The following is a 20,017-nucleotide window of genomic DNA, read 5'->3' as shown; positions in this document are numbered from 1 at the left end:
TGGAGCAGAAATAAAAACTAAATACTGTCCCACCAAGGGCGAAGTTCATTCGATAAGTTTGTCAAGATAGGTATTGAATATCAGTGCAGCCATGATGGGGAAACAAGGATGCTTCAATGAGAAATATTGCTTCAACAAAGGGTCAGCAGTGGGTGGGTGTTGTGTGCCTCCACCACAGTGAGCACGGTGAGTTGTTAGTTTCCTTCACCTTTAATTTACAAAGGTGCGTCCAAACAAGAGCAAGACCAAATAAAGTGTTGAATCAATAAACTGCAGTGTGTGGACAGTGCTGAACAAGCTTGTCACTGTGGGATTTACACACAGGAGATTGCAGGAAAATATCAGAATTCTCCAAAGCCAATGCAGCTTCTGTTGATCACCATAAATTTGGATGTACAAACGTTCAGAGGTTGAGAACACAAGGCCGTTTTTTTGCATCTTACCAATAACCTGCAAGCTAAATGACGGTTTGTGAAAGCATCACTGGCATCAGAGAGTCCCTTGGGAGAAGGGCAGAGGGAGATACAAAGATATATAGACACAGGACCCACAGAGAGCACTTGAGAGAGATTGCCTCTAGAGAGGGTAACTCAAAGATGAGAGAGTCATCCAGTAATGAGGAGAAAAGAGGTCTGCCTGGTGAGAGGAAGAGAGAGAAAAAAGTGGATGGAATAGATGGAGGACATTGGCAAAAGTAGGATGAACTTTTTGCTCCACGCACACTTTTCTTGGTCTTTATATATGCCCACGGTCCTAACTCCTTACCTGCTAATAAATATAGTAGACAGATGAGTTCATGGAGCTTATAAACTCTGGTTTTTAATGCCATAGCCTACTGATCTTTTTTTTCTAGTAAAGAAAAGCTAATATCGATGTGATATTTTCAAATGCAGTAAATGATCAAGGATGGTGAAAAGATTAGTTCCTTTCTCGGTTCCTGATCTCCATCTAATTTATAAGAGTTCACTGCAGGTTTAATAACATGTCTAATAACCTCTTCTCGCTTTAAATAACTTACTTTCGTTTTCCAGCTATTGGTCACTCTATTAATAATTTACCAGTTTTTTTTTTTACATCGTTCATGGATTTTTCTTTGTCTCGTTTTAGATTTATGTTCCCTTTTACATGATCACACTTCCCTGTGTGTCCCCAAATTTTGGAAATAACATAATGGGAATAAAATATTTATATAACAGACATTACAGGATGAGGAGCTGAATAATCTGCAGCATTATGTCATTGAAGATGAAAATCTCCAACCAATGTTTCTAACACTGAGTCTATGCTATGAAGAATTACTGTATGGCAGGTATGAATGAAAAATGAGTACCAGCAAGGTCTACCAAAAAAGTTGTCAATTAGTTATTGCTAACCTAACTAATGCATAGATTTTAAAAAATCAGTGTACCTTAGTTAATCTGGAGGTATGTTGTACGAAAGAGCAAGTTTAAAGTTTAAATCTAAGTTACTGTAATTAAATCTTGACCATCCCTCCTGCTAAATCTTCTTCAAATAGAAAATGTTAAAAGCTATTTAAAGAAAAACTACATTTGAAAAAATCTCAGTTTACTTTTATTTTCTGTCTTCAAACATAAAATTGAAACATACCTGAACTTCACCTAATTTCTTGTCTTTATAATTTTGTTGAATAAAGATCGAGTGGTTGGACCTGGCAGAATCAGAGATGAAGGAATTCAAGCCCCGGCTGCCAAAAAGACTGGACAAAATGGTGAGTTTGAATCAGTTCTATTTTAGTCACCGTGGGCAAACATACCTTCATCATGCTCAAAGTTTGCATGTAACAGAGGTAATCATTTTAGTATCTGGGAACTCTCAACCATGAATAGTTTTTCAATATGTAAATATTAGCTGCCAGTCCCAGGAAATAAAACAGCAAATAAAGTTTTTACACTTAGAACCTCACCCATTACTTAAGTGGGACGGGGTTATGTGCTGTGTTCCCTCTAAGTTATACGCTTGTGGAATTGTGCACTGCTCTGTGGTTGATTCTCAGCACACAAGAAAATATGCAGCACCAAAGACTCAATTTTTTATTTATTTTTTTTATTATTGGTGTATCATTTGTTTTACAACTTAAAAAAAACAATAAAAATAACAACAAAAATAGCTCCATATACACTCAGTCAAAGGCTTGAATGTATATTGTTGTCCCCCAAAATTTTGTTACATGATATGGACAAACTGGAAACAGTTTTTGCTTGCCATACTACATTGAGTATAATAATAATAAAAATAAAAAAAAACAGGGAATACATTCATCTTTATTTTTTTTTTTTTTTCGTTTGAGCTCTATAGCATCTCACCCTACTGGACCCTTGATATGAAAGCCATCTTTCCTGAATAAATAAAATCCAGCAGTTCTGGCACATCATGTAGCTATTCTTCAAAGCCAGTTTCATATATTACTATTATATCATTTTTATAATAATAAATACACTTAAGGGTAGTATTTGGATTAATATGTTTAATAAAATCACAGGGTCTTTAAAAAAGGTTCAGCAAATGTCCTTATTTTGTGCATCAAAAACCGATAAAGATAAATAAAGAATCCAAGAGGAAGAAGAATATGTGATGATCCAAATTATTCATGAGTCTAACCTTCCAGACCAATGAAACACACCAATTTGTAATGCCCCTGTTATCCAACAAGCACACAGTTTAAGATGAACCTGTCTCCATGCAGTCCGATTACTCAAGTATTTGACAAAGCAAAAACGTAAATATGGATCAATCAGCAAATTCTTAGATATGATGGCTGCAGCATTTAGATGTGAGGAGATAAGGAGATCTCACAGCTGGCTGATATTTGTGCTACATTTTAAGTATCTAGTGCTGATTGTGAATGAAGATTTAGTTTAATGAATCATAAAAACAAACAACATCCAGAGATTGTACTAAAGTGGCATATTTGGAGAAGCATTGGAGAAGTGAGATGGACAGAGAAGAAAAGTAGATGCAATTTAAGTCAGAATTGTTCATTTGTTTGTGACATCTATTCTATTGTATTATTTTATTTATGGATATTAATCATGAAATGCTTTAAAAATTATATAATTTATATTAGTGAAAATTGGGAAAAAAATGTAATCGAAGAGTTACAGAGAGAGAAAATGAGTGACATGTATTTATACTGTATCGCAAAATATAAATATTTTAGTGAACGAAACATTACGTTTGATGGGTGTACATCTTAGTTTTTCCACAGCAGTACCATCACCCTGAACAAAGCAGGTCTCTTAGATACTGCACAGCTAATGTACACATTTTTTTCCTCTTTTTTATTTTAAGTGAGCAAATTTACTTAAATGAAAATAATCAGAATCAGACATACTTTAATAAAAGTAAACTAATGGAAATTGCTGCTGTAATCTCTATTTTTTTTTATAAGCCATGTAACTTGCTATGAACCCGGTTTGGCCTCAGTGTGCTCATCTGATGTTTCAGTGGCCATCAGTGCAGTAAGGGGAACAGTGTGTATGGCCAGACACATGAAAAATTAGGAAACATTGGTTCTGTGTAAATAAAGCCAGAACCAATATACAGGGTAAGATGGGGTCAGACAGTATTATACCCATTTTAAATGTATACCTATTTTTTACCAGGATCATTTTAGTTTGAATACATTAATGGGTAAGGAAAACATCTGCTTTTTTTTTTTTTTTTTTGCTACTGATAGTTATGCTGCGTAACAACAGTCCTGACTCCTGCTACATGTTATTAACTTTTGCAACAACATCAGACACACTGGCAGGAGACATTTTATGATGATGGTTGGATTCTGATCGTACCTGGAAATGAAATCGTACAGCAGCTAATTCATTTGACACATCCTCCTGGTCATTTCTCTGAAACACATTGAAACTGAATTTATTCAGTAGTTTTCATAGAGCTTCTAACAACTAAAGCCAATTTTTTTAGTTGCTAATTAGCTGTGTTGCAGAAGTAATTCTTGTGGAAGTTCAGAAAATCTTCTTTAAATGTTGACTTTTTCCATTTCAATCCTTTGCATGGCTGCAGGTGAAATTAGGTCCACCCATTCCACTTTTGCAATGGTAAGTGTAAAAAGAGTTAACCCTGGACTACTGAGACTAAATAGCAGGGGTGAAAGGTGGTAATTCTAGTTCCACCTGAATTCTAGTTCCGCCTGGGAAAGTGGCCCCAGTAAAGAACAGCAACTTATGTCTGAAAAAAGTGGGTTTAATATTACTTTGGACTCCGTTACCTTTGATTATAGTACCAGTCATTGTGAAATCAAGTCACAACACTGGATAGTCATGAATCGATAGTCGTGGTCATCTTATAATCCTTAAAACACATTTTATCAAGATGAATCCTGACATGGTTACCTTTAAATATGCCCATTCCATTAGGAGAGAAGAAATTAACTGATGAAATAACCCGGTCTTTGCAAATATTAGTAAAGCTATCAGCTGGCCTCATTGTTTGGATGCATAACATTGTAGAACCTCAGCAGACCCACTTCTGCAACCTCAGTTGACAGAATCTCCCCCAATGGCTTACATGGCAGAAACAAGTCATGCAGGGTGCACCATCTGCCCATCACTTCAGACAGAGTAAATCTAAACACATCAGCAACTTCCATTGCTCAAGAGGCTAATCTTTTCTTCCTTGCAAACTAAAGCCTATTTTTTTTCTAAATCATGTTCACTCATCAGTGGTTTTCTTAAGACTTGACAGCTGCTAAGTCTCAATCCCTTGAGTGTTCTCCTCGTTTATGTGGAAAAGTTCTTATTTTCATCATTAAACCTAGCCATTAGTTCTGTTGTTGCTCTTCGCCAACTTGGTCTTTTAAAGCATTTAACTGACACCAATAAGAATCATTAAAGATTTTTCTTACCACATTACTTTCTTTAAGGGAATGGTTACCCACTATCCATCTGATTTTTGTCATGCCCTGGACAGTTTTTGAGCCAGCTTTAGTTTAAGCAACCTGCTTTTGACTTTTGTTTAGGAAACAAAATGCCAAATAACTAATTCTAGTTAAATATGCTGTTATTGTTAGCTGAAACAAAATAATTCATGCAATAAATGCTCAGTAAAATGGACTTGCCTGTGTTTGTTATATCTAAGGGATGACTTTTTCCATTTAGACAGACGCAACATATCTTTTGTTTTTGTTTTCAGATCATTTCAGAAAATAATCCTTTAAATAGTAGCTGGATATGCTAAAACAGATTTGTTTTGAAGAAGGGTACCATCCTTTTACTTATATATAAAAAGCTCTGTTTGGGACCACACTTGTGTCAGTGCCAGTGTCAGGTTATATTGTGTCTTAGTGCATTAGAATAAAACGACTCTCCTCCTCTTTAATAAAGTTTAATTAGCTTATTAGTATTCCATCAAGCAACCAACTGGGATACAATTTTGCATATTTGAAAGTACTCACAGAGGCTGAATTACTAAATAAATGATAATAACTCCGAAACCACTAACAGCGGTGGTTATTTAGAAGGTATATTAAAATCCATCCATGGTAACAAAGTTAATTAGCCTTGCATTAAATATCCAATATTTGCTCAAAGTAAAGGGCAGCAACATGAGCATGTCTTATATATCAGGTTGTGAAAAAAGCATCATAACAGATAGTGTTACAATTGTATTGTAACGTAGAATATAGCTTGGGCATTTAGGATGATCAAAGCAGTCTCATTTACCAGTGCTAATGTCTTATGGATGAGTTTTGATTCTTATGTTTGAGTCTCTCCTTATAATTGCTACAAGCCTTTACTTCTACACTAAATTCTCAGCAATTAGGTCGACAGCAGCTATCAAAAAGCAATAAATTTTAATCAAAACGAAAAGGTAACTGTGACTGCCGGATGAAGTATGGACAGCTTTAGCTAATGTTCCCTGATTCAGCTTTTAGCCTACTGATGTTTGTATAATGGAGGCATGATGGAACAGCAATGTAATTGTCACTCAGAAACATAATGCTTGTATAACGTTTGGATACCCAGGGCTGCTCTGATAAAATGGATATCAAAGAAGAAAAATGTAGCGCTTTACAATAGCCAACATAACGACCGCTTAAAAATGGTAAAGAGACCTTTTATTAATGATTTACTGATAGTTTATTGATCTTTGATTCATTTATAAACTACATTTAAACCATTTATTAAAGGTAAATAGATCATAGTATCCTGCCATGTTAGTTTAGCCCTAACATGGCCCTGACATCAGCAGACTTAAGACCTGAACTTAGCCTTTATTTTTGATTCAACTTGCCCATAATGATGGACTTACCCTTATCCTAACATTAGGGCTTAATATCTTAATACATGATCTCTTTACTTTTTATATATTTCTTAACCAGAGAAAAACAAATAAAATGTTACTTAGGAAATTCAAAATACAATTCTATGAGATATCAGATGATTGTACCCCGTGCAACTTGGCTTTAATCATAACATCGATTTATAAGAGCTTTAGTTGAGAAACAAAATAATATGGAATTCAACTAATTCTTATACATATACCATTTTCAAAGAATCATAGTGAGAAAGGCGAGCTTCAAAGACTGTCTGAAACCATAGCTCACCACACATATATGCCTGAAAGTGCGTATGTGCAGAAAAAGATAGCTAACTGGGGACAAGCAGGTAAGACGGCTTTACGTAAACATATCAACAGAATGATTGACAATTAGGAGGACCATTTATTTCGATGATCCACCCAGAAATAAAAGATCATCCTCTAAGCCTTTAATATGCAAATTACATGATGTTTTAGGTAGCAGTCGGTGGACTGGGCTGGATAGATCAAGTAGAAGTCTAAGTAGGCTACTGACGTTGGACTTTGTGCCAACTTTGATATGACTGTCAGCTAACAATGACAAGATGCATCAATGAACTAACCCAACTAATAGCTGATTTCACAACAATATTGCTAGACTACCACTCTCAGCACTGGCAGGGTTAGGTATCTTCCAAAATCTCAATCTTTCATGGTTCTTAGGCCCAGTTGGAAATAAGAACATAGCATATCCAGTGTAGTGCAGAGACAGAATTGTTGACATACATGTCTTAAAATTGCCTATTCTGTAATTTATTTACAAAGACTAAAAGAAAACGGCTTTAAGACTAACATCAATTCTAAAGGGGCACATTTTGCATATAAAAATTATGTGCTCAGGGACTTTAAACAAGTTTTATTTTGCATGCGTTGTCCAAAACTTGTAAAACTTGTTGTAAAACTTTACATTAAAAAATACATCGTAAGGACGTCCCTGATGACTGCTTCTAAGTGTAAAAGTATTAAATGATCTCCAACACTGGAGGGTAGGGCAAAATGTCAGATGGCTGAACTGATTCATGAAGTTGATCAAGCTCATGGTCTGTGACCTAACTGGAAACTAAGTAAAGGTTGGACTGACACAAAGTCTTTGTCAGGCAGCAACACATGGTTAGCAAAGGGCCTTGGGTATTGTGGTAGAAGGACACTGCTTGACATTGCAACAGTGTGTAAAAAAAGTGTGGAAATTGTTCAGGGTAATTAACAAGAAAACCTTCCCTCACTCTGCAGCTTCTGTCCTTTGAATTTGGTAATATAGTCTAAAGTATATATTGCTATGTCTTCAGCTGTCTTTCACTAATTATTCAAACATTCAAAATATGTTTAAACATATTTGCCCATGTTGTCAGTTCAGTAATTTAATAAATCATGGTAATTTCAAAGTATTTTTTCACTTAAAGTAGGGGTGGTGTATTTGTGGGTAGAGAACAGGGTGTTTGCATCGTTGAGAGAAATGAGAAACTTTACAGAAATTAAGAGTTTTTAGGACCTGAGCTAGACCTTTCCTCTTGGAACGCTCGGCTGGAGCTGCTCCCTAAGGGGAAAAACTGTGAGACAAATAATGCATATGTTAAAAAAAGGGTTTTATCTCAGGGGAGGATTTTGCACCACGATTTTGATTATTCAAAACTGATTGTTTAAGATTGAAGATTTTGGACATTTTCGGCTCAGCTAGCTAAGTAATATGTCCTTATCATTAAAATGTCCATTTTAATATTTTTGTGAATGGAGATGACAGTCAGATTTCAACATAATGCCATAAAAACATCAATTTTGACCCTAATAAAAAACATGTGCTGGTCCTTATCAGACAGAAAATACCAATTTTTTTTTTTTTTTTTTTTTACATCAGTGCAATTTATACGATTTTCAACTTGGTAGCTTTGTAAAATAGTATGACATTCTACATTTTCACAGTCACAATTGAGCACAATTGGACTCATTGAGGATGAGTTTCCAGTCTGTCCCATCTCTTGTTCTTCCAAGCTGTTCTTCATGCTCCTCCAGCATGGGTTTCAACTGTAAAGAAAGCTACCCACATTTTCAGAAAACGTACAAATGTGATTTGGTCTTTTCCAAGTGTATAATCTAACTCAAACATTTTAGCTATATTTGCCTTAATCCCTTTGTGTCCATATTTGTTTTAACTCTTAAGTCAATGTTAGTATGTTGACTTAATACATCAGCCAACATGCAGTATTTCAATGTATTTCAGTTAAGCTTTGGTCAACAGCTATATAAATCATTGTTCTCGAGAGTTGTCATTCGTGTTATATATTTTTGAAACTTTTAGAACTCGTCTTTCAGCTGCTTTGTGTAGCTCTCTGTTCCACACCGAGAATTGTTTGCATATATTTTAGTGCCAAAGGGAAATCAGGACATATTACATAGAAAATGAAGCCTCTATATCACTGTTAACGTAATTTTAAAAGGGTAAAAAGATCTGAATTTGAAGCATAAAATCCCAAATTTAATCAAAAGATCATGAATAAAGTCAATTGCAGGTCAAAACAAAACCATTGAACATTCAATGCACATAAATAAGCAAAAAACCTAGTTTCAATGCACTTAGTGTGCTCACCTGTTGAATAATATAATTACTGCGAATGTTTAAATGCCCAACAATGAAAAGGGGAGCAGCTTTAACAGTTAGAAAATCCATAAGTGGAGCTGTTGTGATCTGAGTTCCACATTTACCACTTTACTGCATAATGAGCTCAATATAAGACTTGGCTGACCCAGACATTGGTTTTCCTGTTGAAAGTTACACTTTTTATTTTGTTTGGAAACCAACTGAAAGCCTCTTATCTACACAAAAAAATAGAAAAACAACAAAAAATTAAGAAGAGCTTACCTTTTGCTTGCATTGTTCTACAAGAACAAGACCACTTCCAAAACAATATATATTGAACAAACACATTGTGCATATTTTTTTATATTAGTGATTAAAACTGAAAACTATTAAGACAATACACATTATAGCATATTACATGCTATTACTACTACATGATACTATCTCTGTGGAGATGAGGTTCAATTACTGCAGTAACATAACTTGGTGTTAATGATATAGACGTTTTGATGCCATCAGGTCAGTTACTTTTTGTATAGATGTGCAGTAATTAAGCTCAGCATTAAAATTTTGTTCAAACATGGTTTTGATCCACGGTGAGCTGGTAATGATAGAAATCATCTTGCATCATTAAAAAAGCGAAACCTTTAACTTGATTTTAAGCTAATGACAGCAGCGCTTTGTTAATTTATCTGATTAAAGCAAATTAAAAAACTTCAAATAGTCAACTCAAGCTCAAGGATAATGTAAGGTTGACACAGGATACAAAAAATGAGTTTTTAATTCCACGGCCATCAGTACTGGCATTTTATCAAAGCCTCTGTTGTTTTATTGTGAAGCACAGGGTTATCTAACTAGATTAAAAGAATTACTTTACTCTTAGGAGTCAGAGTTTTTTCTAAGTCTTTTAGCCAGATTTGAACCAATCAAAAATCACAGTTTTTACAGCTTCAGCCTGTGAATCGATATTCTAATTTATCTTTGAGAGTTGTTGTGATTATTCTCTCCGACTCCTTGAGGGAGAAAAAGACAACCCAACGCAAGAGGTTCTGACTGAGAAGCATCCTACTCCCTTGGATTCTATATCAAAACCCGTAAAACCATTATACCAGAAACCTAAAATGTGGTATTAGTTCCCACGTTTCTTCAGCTACAGTGGGACAAAAAAAGTATTTAATCAGCCACTGATTGTGCAAATTCTCCTACTTAAAGAAATGAGAGAGGGCTATAATTTTCATCATACTTCAACCATGAGAGAAAGAAGAAAAAAAAACAGGAAATCTCACATTGCATGATTTTTCTTCTAAATGCATTTGTGGAAAATCATGGAAAATAAGTTTAAATAACAGATGGAATAAGTTCGAGCAATAACAAAAGTTTATCTCAACATTTGTTGCATAACCTTTTTTTGGCCATAACAGAGGTCAAAGGTTTTCTTACAAATGCTGCCACAGTTTATTTATTCACACCAACCTGCTTGCCTGTTGTAGATTCACTCTTCCAAATCTGCTGCAGGTCTATAACTTTCTCCCTGGAGTTCTTTGACAGCTCTGGGCTCTTGGCAATGGCTGATTTTGGAGTCTAACTGTTTAACGCAGTGGAAAGGTTTTTTTTATAATAATAAAATAATAATAGTAATAATTATAATAATAATTGAACATCATAATCTCGCAATGGAGAAATTCACTTCTTCATCTTAACCCATGCTCTTGGGGAGCAGTGGGCTGCCAATGTGCGGTGCCTGGGAAGCAATCAGGGGTTAAGGGTCTTGCTCAGGGACCCAGAGTGCAGGCGGTTGGGGATTGAACAGGGTACTTTATACCTTTTCTAAACATAAGTGCACTGCTCTAACCACTAGGCCAACACTTCCCTTTTTTATGCCGATACCTTTAAACTGGTGCTTTTAATACCGCTACAAGTGGAGGACAGATGGACTTCGGGTCTGTCAGAGCCAGACATCTTGCTTGCTTGGGGGTGACCAAATACATACATGTATATTCAACCATAATTTTAAATAATTCTTTAAAAATCAGACAATGTGATTCCCTGAATTTTCTTTTACCATTTTGTCTCTCATAGTTAAAGTATGATGAAAACTGCACACCTCTCTCATCTATCTAAGTAGGAGATCTTGCACACTCAGTGGCTGACGAAATATTATTTTGTCCCACTGGATTTCTAAGGTCAAACCTAAGCAGAACCGAAAAACTATACTGTATATATTACATATACATGCACGTATACATATATATACCAAGGTGGTGGAGAACAATAGAGCAACTGGACATTGTGGTCATTGATAAGCAACAGAGGACAATGTTTGTGTGAAGGATGATCAACTAAGGCCAATTAAATTACATACTAACAACAATTTGATTGCTGGATATTAGAACATCTTTCTAAGATTCCCATTGGGAGCAATCGTTACTCATTTATGCTGGTAGAAGGGAAAAAGTCACACTATGTGTGTTAAAGAGCAGTTGGTATACAACAGTCCGTAACATTTATCGAAAACAAAGACAAATTGATTATGGAGTTAGCATTGTGACAGAATCTTATCCTAAGATTAGGTCTATATGTTTAACTAATGCTTTAATACTGTATATCCTTCATGTTCCAGTGTTGCTCCTGCAGAGATTGATTGAACTGCAGTGCAGAAATCTCTTGAAAATATAAAATATTTGTAGTTTCTCACATCTCAGCGTCTCATCTGACTTTGCTTAAAAGTCTTTCTTTAATAGTGTCCTCGCCATCTTCAGACTCTACGTAATTTAATGTTTCAGATATTAACAAACATGTCTGAAAAAACAAAACCATCGCAACAGCAATGAAACTTAATAAAAAAAATTATAATTGCATGATTTCACTTTAAAGTATAGTTGCTGCCAAAGCAGAAGAGATGAAAAACTGGACCAATAAATTACTTTTCATTCAACACTGTTTTCATTATTTCTTCCAAAGCCTGTATACCTTTCTGTTTACCCGGTGAATTAAAAGTGGCAGCTTGAAGGTTTACTTTGCATTGATTTGCGACCTGAGGCAGCCTACCAGCCTCACTAGGCTTAAAATTCTGCTCTGCTCAAACCAAATTTCTTTTTGAGCTCTTGAACTTATAAAAAACAAATAAAAGGAAAGAGCATTCCTGGAGAATTAATGTTCTACAGTTTACAGATTGGCCAGCAGCATCAAAACTTAAAATTAAAGCCTCTGTACTTTATGCTCATACACACTGTGGCCACCTTAGCCTCTGCTTTACCCTTCTTTTATCAGCAGGTGTATGTTTTTTCTTTAACCAAACCTATTTCACGCATTTCCTCTTATTTATTTCTCTCTTCTCCATTGAGGTTACCTTTGTTTAAACCATTACAATTACAAACTTGCACACAAAACCTCTGTCCTCTGTCAGCCATGTTGTCCTTAAATGCATCTTTGCTCTTTTGCTTTGAAGCTGTCTTCAAAGACCGCTTGATTATTTGCTGACATGGTGTCCTATTGAAATTGGTCCACTGCCAGAAGCAGCAACATCACAAAGGGCCCTCTTTCAGGAATTCACACAATAAAGTGAATGTGTGAAGCTGTGTGTGCATATTGGTTGTACGGCAGTGATGAATATTCTACTTATAACCGAGAGTCAATAGAGTCTCCCTCCAGATATTTTTTCTCCCTTAAGCCACCGTCGTTTCTTCCCTGACATTCAAAATTGTACAGGCTGTTTATCTTCCCCTTTCCTCAGTTACATCCACAATAAAATGATTTGCTGATGGTTTCAATAATTAATTTTCTGGATGGTGAATCTTTTCCATCACAGTGCCCTCCCAGAGGCTCTGTCTGCGCTTTCATCCCTCCATCATTTGTCTCAGACACCCCTCGCCTCGGTGCCATTCTTGGGCCAAACAGTCAGACCCTAAGGAGTGCTCACAAAGGGAGGAGTGAAGTGGTTTTTAATCTCCTCTTGATCTGTTTGTCTTCTAGCCGTCTTCCTCTCCATTTGGGTTTCCTTAGTTGCCCCCCAGGTAAAAGAAGAAACACCTTTTTAATTAGTTAATCAGAGGTAAAAAGCAAAGTTCATTTTTTCTAATAACAGTTCCAAATCTGTCCTTCGGGGACTGTTGTCAAGACTGTTGTATATTAGACTTGTTTGTTATCAAGAAAAAGCAGCATAAATAGCAAGCAGTGGAGAGCAGCAGCTTAATGGGGGACAAAACAGAACATACACCTATATAACACTTTATTTTCAGCTTAGCATAAACTAATTTGAGCTCCTTTTCTACTCTCTGGCTAAGCTTGTTGATTATTCAGACACTCCAACTTTCTGCGATATTAAATTACTTTGTGTCTTCCTTGTATCTGTCCAGAATTAGAACACAGAGAAAGAGTGTTATTATCCATCCTATTTTTCGTTCTTTCTGAAGGGCATAATGGCTAGAGAAAGGTTAGAAAGAAAAAGCAAATTAAAGTGCTAATTTACTGTCGGTTGTAATTGTAAGAATTCATTGTTTCTCTCAGGTACAATGTGTTTTTCTGCCAGGACCACATTTAAAAACCTGTACCAATTAGATTATGGGGAAAATAGCCTATTTGCTGTTCTAGGTGACATTATCCATGGACTTTTTGGGGCTGCTGAGGACATTTTTAATTTACATCACATTAAAAGGCATCAGATACAGAAAATAAGTAGTCTCAAATCTCACTGCAGTACAAACTAAACCCTTGCCTGTTTGCTATCTTACTACATAAAATGTTATCACTCTTTTTTATCTAAAAGGTATTTGATTAATTCATATATATGGGAAGCTATACCTGCTTATGTGAGCAGCAACAAGAAAAGTTTACCGGTCCTTTTTTTCGTATGTGAATTGTACAGATTTTTAAATCAAGAAGCCCCTAGCTACGCTTAATAACTGTGTCAAAGGTTTTAAAACTGTAAACTTTATATTCAGATGTAACTTTTTAGCAGTACACACTTTAAGTCTGGATTTCTCAGAGAACTATTTAAAGAAGTTTCTAATAAAGCTTTACGTTCTGAAACTTGAAATGTTGTCAGATTTACATCTGACATTCGTTCTTTAATAAAAGCATAGATTCAACATAGATTCAACTTGAGCTCTTTTAATAACTCAAAAGCCCTTCTGCTGACTTATTCCTGGTTTATCCTTTGGCCTCTCACTCCAAACCATCCAACTGTTGGGGGAAAAAAACAAATTTAATATATCCCAATAGTCTCAATAAATATATATATGTATATTGAAATACTGACCGCTTTTTAGGACATCACTGACTGAGCCTCAGTGGGAACAGCCGTCTATTTGCAATGCAACAGCTGGTGTTTCTGGGGAAGGTACTTAGCCCAGAGTTGTCTTCAGATCTACAAAAGAAAGTATAATGTCTGCATATTAGTAAGTGCTAGTGGATTAATGTGGCTTTATTGTTTAGCAGTCTGTGCTCAGTAGGAGTAGAAAAGCACTGTATAAATTCAGGCCATTACCATTTAAGCTGGGATTTATATTGTTGTAACAATTAAATTAAAGTAAAAATAGCAAAACACAAGTTTTAGGCTGTACATTTTGATTCATTGTCCTTAAAACAATATTTTTGTTTTATTTTGCTTTATTAATAATTAAAGTTAGTTTTTCTAAAGTTGTAAGTCAAAGGCACAGTGTTTGACTGAAAGGTTTACAGATACTGTAGGTATTTATTTATTTATGGTCAGATGGTATTACTGTAGTTAAATTATTGCCGCGGATGTTTTTTCAGAATGTCTTTCTGAAATTAAAATACAAAGTTATGCAAGCTGGGGATACTAACCATGGATCTGAGAGTAGGGGCAGGAATACATGAAGAATGAGCTGTAAATGCCAAATATTTCCTATTTAGAAAAGCTCAAGGAAAAAGGAATGCAAACTGCTATATATGCTGAAGCTCAAGATGAACCTGACTTAGTGTAGGAGAGAGTTTTTGTGTCCTGCACAAAAAGGCTCAAGTTATATCATTTCATTCATCGATGGCTGTTATATCTTTATTGCTTAATGCTTAAAGATATATTGTTGTGTTAGTATAAATGTTCATTGTTGAAATTAAATTATAGAATTGGTATGATTCTAAGATGAATATTTTCCCTCATTAACAAAGAAAAACATTAGTCCTTTGTGTTTAATCCATCTCTTAGTGAGCAGTGTGCTGCCACTCCAAGTAGCACACAGGGAGCTTTCTGGGGTTAAGGGTCAAGCTGAATCCAGAGACACAGTCTTAGGTTCATACTGGTGATCTTTTAGCCTCTAAATCCTTAGAGGCTAACCTGTAGACCACCGTAGACCACCACTCCACTACCATTATGATAAGATTGTCATACAATTGTAGATACGTTAAGTATTTACAGTACACTTGGTTCCTACTGCTGTAAATGTGTCAAATTATTGTTATTATTATTGTTGTTATTATTGTTTAAATTATTTGATTTTTTTCATTGTCTAGGGACAGTTGAAGCCAGAGACATAGATTCAAGATATTGTATTTTATGCATGGATAAAAAAAAAAAATGCTCTGTGTATAAAGCTTGATACACAAACACATTTTTAAAACCTTACATATTTACTCTCATGACTTAACGATATGTTAGCAATAAAGCTCTGTCTTTGATCTCCTTGTTCAATCAGAGGAATCTTAGTTTTCTCCCTGTGATCCAGCAGAACATTGGATGTCAGCCTCAAATGTATTTTCTTTTATGTGTTTCCCGCTTTCTCCTAGCATGAGCTACCAACCAAGAAGTATATTGATCTCACCCCTCAGCATTACAAGAAGAAATCTGGCAAGACGGCAGCTGGGTTGACAGCAACAGCAGAGCATTCAAAGCAAATATTATTACAGCAGTGAAAAGTACATTCGACATACCCTGTCAAAGTCAACTGATTCTTAAAGTCAGATTGTAAAAGTCATGCAGTTTGGCCATGAGGAGGAAGTTTGATCATTTTGTGCAATAAAAAAACCCTAACATTATGTCTGCTTACAAATAAGAACAACACTGATCATTTCATTACAATGTTTAAAAGACAAATAAAATCTATTTATATTAAATCAGTTCAAAGCTATTTGAATTAAAGTCATTTACAAGGCAAACAGATCCCAATCTTACACCAATCTTACACAGTTGTATAGAATTCAGTTTAAACCCAATGTAGCTTATTATAGTATCAATGTATCTGTTAAATGTCTTTTCTTAATTATTTTTGGAGGGTTGCAAAAGGGTTGTTGCCTTATTCAAGAGGTCATTGGTAGTAGGGTGTTCACTGGGCTCAGATAGATCCTTTTTTTCCAATGTAACAGTGTAAGTTGACTATTAAATAACTCTTTGTGAAGAAATATTTGAAAAAAAAAAACAATGATAATTAAGTCTCCCCCCCCCTGCAGCAACCCCACCCCCTAAGACATTGAAGAAGCAACCTACAATAGACATACATACATCAATTTTTGTTGCATCGAGTGCCTTCATTATCTTCCGCAGGAGAGTGCCTAATGGATATCAAATCCTTTTGGTGATTGTCAAGATTTCTAAATTAAAACAGATTGTTTTCAGTCCAACAAAACAGTTTAGGATCATTTTGCTCTTTGAGGCAGAATAAACACTTAAGGCAGGTAGCATGGCAAGATTTTAAAGTTGTTGGTTGATTTTCAAAGCTTAAGAGACACCATATCTAAAATTTGGGTTAGAGCCGTTTTGGTCATACTGTGTGTTCTCTCCAGTCAAACGAAGAGCCTGTCACACCACAAAAGAACTGATTTCCCCCAAAACATTTAGATGCCAGAGGGAAAAGCTCACCAAACCTCTAGAAAGACATACATTCATGTGTCTGATACTTAGACTTAGTCAAACTTTATTGTTTGAAATTTCGTTATACCACTTTCCGACAGTGAATGAGCAGCAGCTTAGCAGTGAAAGAAAAACATGACCATTTATGAAGTCCAGCAGTCATCAAATGTAAACAGTGTGGGAGAGACATGGTGCAAAAAGGCATTGATGTGGAAGTTCAGCGCAGTGCAAAAATAAATAAATGTATATGGTGCAAAAATGGCGTAGAAAACATTTGGGTTGAGTTCTATTAGGTTATGATGTTATCAGTGGGATGCCAAGTGGCAATACGCAGTTTTCTTAAGACACTTCCACCTGTGGCAACACACAGAACTGCAGCACTCTTCTGCTTGTTCTCTTGACTCGTGCTCATAATTAACTTAACTTTACCTTAAATTGCCATTGGTCACCAATGAATATCCACAGAATATATCTTGAATGTAACCCTTCAATCGTTTGTTACATTGGACCCATCTAACAATGATGTGCTTGTTGTCACATCCACCAAACAGCGTGGGAAATTCTGACTCGAAGTAAATTAAGGAAAATAGGCAACAGGTGTGTAGATAATTTGATGTTGAACTACTGAAGTGTCAGTCTGCTCATCAAAGGTTAAATAAAAAGGCTATTTTACAGATATTTTTCAGCAAAGCCTTACATAACATCTTTTTAAGGGCCTGTGTGCAGATTAGAGTTCTGCACCAGGTTGGGAAGTAACATTTAGCGACAGGTAGTGTAGAAAATACACCTGTATTATTTCATGGGTATTGCAAAAGGTATAAATAAACAAGCACAAAAATGTTACGACATGAATATATTTGATTATTTATTATCTCAACATCATTATGAGCAAATTTATTCAATTATGACTAGATGATGGCTATTTTTTAAGCATGCAACAGGGCAGCTATACTGAATTAAAGACACCAAAGGAGGATGTTTGAAAGTTTTCCTGATGCAAAAATGTTTCAGAAATCAGAATTGATAGGGCTTCTTGTTCTTGCCATCCCGACATCTGGTGCAGCTATCAAAAGAGACTTTTCTCCAGTGGTGATTGGGATTAAGCAGAGGAGAAGCATATTAACACACCCAGTGACTGTGAACTACATTCTTTTTTCTGCACAGCAGACTTAAGAGCAAGGCCTAAATTTTAGTTAGCAAACAACATAGTTAATAAAACATACAGAGACATTGTAATTTGATGTGATTTGATCTCAGGTACAGTATTAATAAAGCCCTGGGTCAACGTAAATAGTTATGTCGCCTTCTATGTTGTGAATTCCATTCTAATACTGTCTTTGTTTAATTTGATGTATGTGTTGTATGCATGCTGTTGTGAGTGTGTAATTGCGTTTGTGAGAGAAAGAAAGAAAAGGCTTTTCAGCACTTGCCTTATGGACAGCAGGTAATCTAGGAGAACAGTCACGATATTCAAATCCGATCAACCTTAACACAACAAACACAAAAGGATTATCTCCCCAATTATCGGCCTGAAGAACAGAGCAGAAATCGGCACGATTATCATGCACCCAGCCTTTACTTATTGTAAGGGATTGTAATAGCATTGGTCATTGTGAAAACTGACAAGCTCAGCCTTCTACATACCTTTGTTTTTCATTCATTTAGCCTAAATACATGTAAAGAAAGTATCTCCCCCTTGTTATTTATCAACTTGTGTCATTTTCTCTGAGCTACATCTCTGCCTGGTTTTCTGTTTTGCGTCCATAAGGGATATTGATCTACCCATCATTCCCACATCCACATGTAGATGTCAGATCATGTAGATGTAAATATAGTTTTTTTGATTACAGTAGAAGAACCATAAGGAAAATTGGTATGAAGCTGAAAATAATTGATCTTCAAGCAAAAATAAAACATACTTTCAATTGAAATAAAAAAGGGGTTTCCAAATTCCAGAAAAGAACAGCAGGACTGTATAATTCCACTATTCATGTGGGAAAAAAGGAAAACATATGCAAGTGAAATTGGTTCAACACAGAGAAAGAAAAGAACATGTAGTAATAAATGCAGCCAGCTGTCAGTCAATGTGGAGATGACGTGAGGGGCTTATTTAGATAACAGCTGCTTCTAACAGACGTATATAAAGTCTTTGTTTCCCCACATAATGAGCAAATCACAGGAACATTTAGCCTTTGACTTTAGCAAGCTTTTTCTTTAGGAACGCATTGAATCATTGGCTCTGTGCCATAATCTCTCCTCTCAATCTTCAAGGCATGCTGAACATAAGCCCACATTACAGCTTCTCAGCCAATCAAAGTCATACATGTATATCTCAGCTTCCTGCTTGTCCATGACCTGCCTGCAATAAAAAAATATCTCCCTGCTGCACAGAGAATCCGTAAAAGCATTACATTTATGTGAAAGTTATTAGTTAGAATACTTCTCAATGAAGAACTAACACCGTTACTAAAAACGTTACCATGTAACTCCATTATATCGATCACCATCATGGGCCATAAAAAGATTGTATTCGAGGTCTTCACATTTTTTTCTCTCATAATGGTGCCTTCACACCAAACACAACACTTGCAAAAAATTGGCAGTTTAATGTGCTGTTGCTCCCCTATCATTGCACTAGAAATTCACCTGCCAAGCTAAAGCAATTCACATAGCAGGCGAAAGGCTTCACAACGTCATGGAATCTGGTTATTGTTGGTTTCACCTCAGCATAGCAGACAGGGATACCACGAAGCGAGACGCGGTTCTGTATTTGCTCTGGAAAGCCAAAAAAAGCCGCTGGCGACCTTTGGTCCCGCAGATCCTCCATGGATGGTAATCGGCTGCTTTCTGCGGAGCTAGAGAACCACAGCAGGAGATCAGAGGAGGATGGTGATAGATCAAAGAAAACCAGCAACGGACATAGCACCACAGAGAGGAAGAGGTGGCGGCTTGCTCTGGAGGCTGACAACACAGCAGGAGATTGAAGGGGGAACTGTACATCGGAGACCCCACATTGTTATTCGCACTTACTTGGCCATTTTCAAAACTTTACATTGAGGTGTATTTAGTTTATTTACCTTTTTGGGTGTGCAGCTTTTGATCAAGTATTTGTTTTTGGGTTTTTTTTATAAAGGCCTTAGAACTACTTCAGCTTAACAACCTAAAAACTGTTTTAGCTTGAAAGCAGTTACAGGAGTAGTCGTTAATGAGTTCAGTTTACTAAACAAGAAAAAAAAAAACACTTCCAGCATCCATGAATTAAGTCATTCTCCTAAAGCTAATGGCAGGGTTGCTGCTTACAATAAAAT

The 20,017-nt window shown here is 35.8% G+C and overlaps 1 protein-coding gene across 4 annotated transcripts in view; it reads left to right on the top strand.

Moving 5' to 3' along the window:
• Positions 1 to 20,017, top strand: part of spock1 (sparc/osteonectin, cwcv and kazal-like domains proteoglycan (testican) 1) — a 169,267-nt gene that overhangs the window by 103,784 nt on the left and 45,466 nt on the right. For 2 of the 4 annotated variants that reach the window (XM_015380208.1, XM_015380207.1), the window contains one exon: positions 1,655 to 1,729. The exons of the other annotated variants lie outside the window; for them this stretch is intronic. In XM_015380208.1, the coding sequence (XP_015235694.1) occupies positions 1,655 to 1,729 (75 nt within the window). The remainder of the gene's footprint in view (positions 1 to 1,654; positions 1,730 to 20,017) is intronic. 4 annotated transcript variants of the gene reach the window in all.

Source organism: Cyprinodon variegatus, unplaced genomic scaffold, assembly GCF_000732505.1.
Source record: "Cyprinodon variegatus isolate N-32 unplaced genomic scaffold, C_variegatus-1.0 Scaffold210, whole genome shotgun sequence".
In the NCBI taxonomy this organism is placed as follows: domain Eukaryota; kingdom Metazoa; phylum Chordata; class Actinopteri; order Cyprinodontiformes; family Cyprinodontidae; genus Cyprinodon; species Cyprinodon variegatus.
This window is presented reverse-complemented; position numbering and strand designations above follow the sequence as displayed.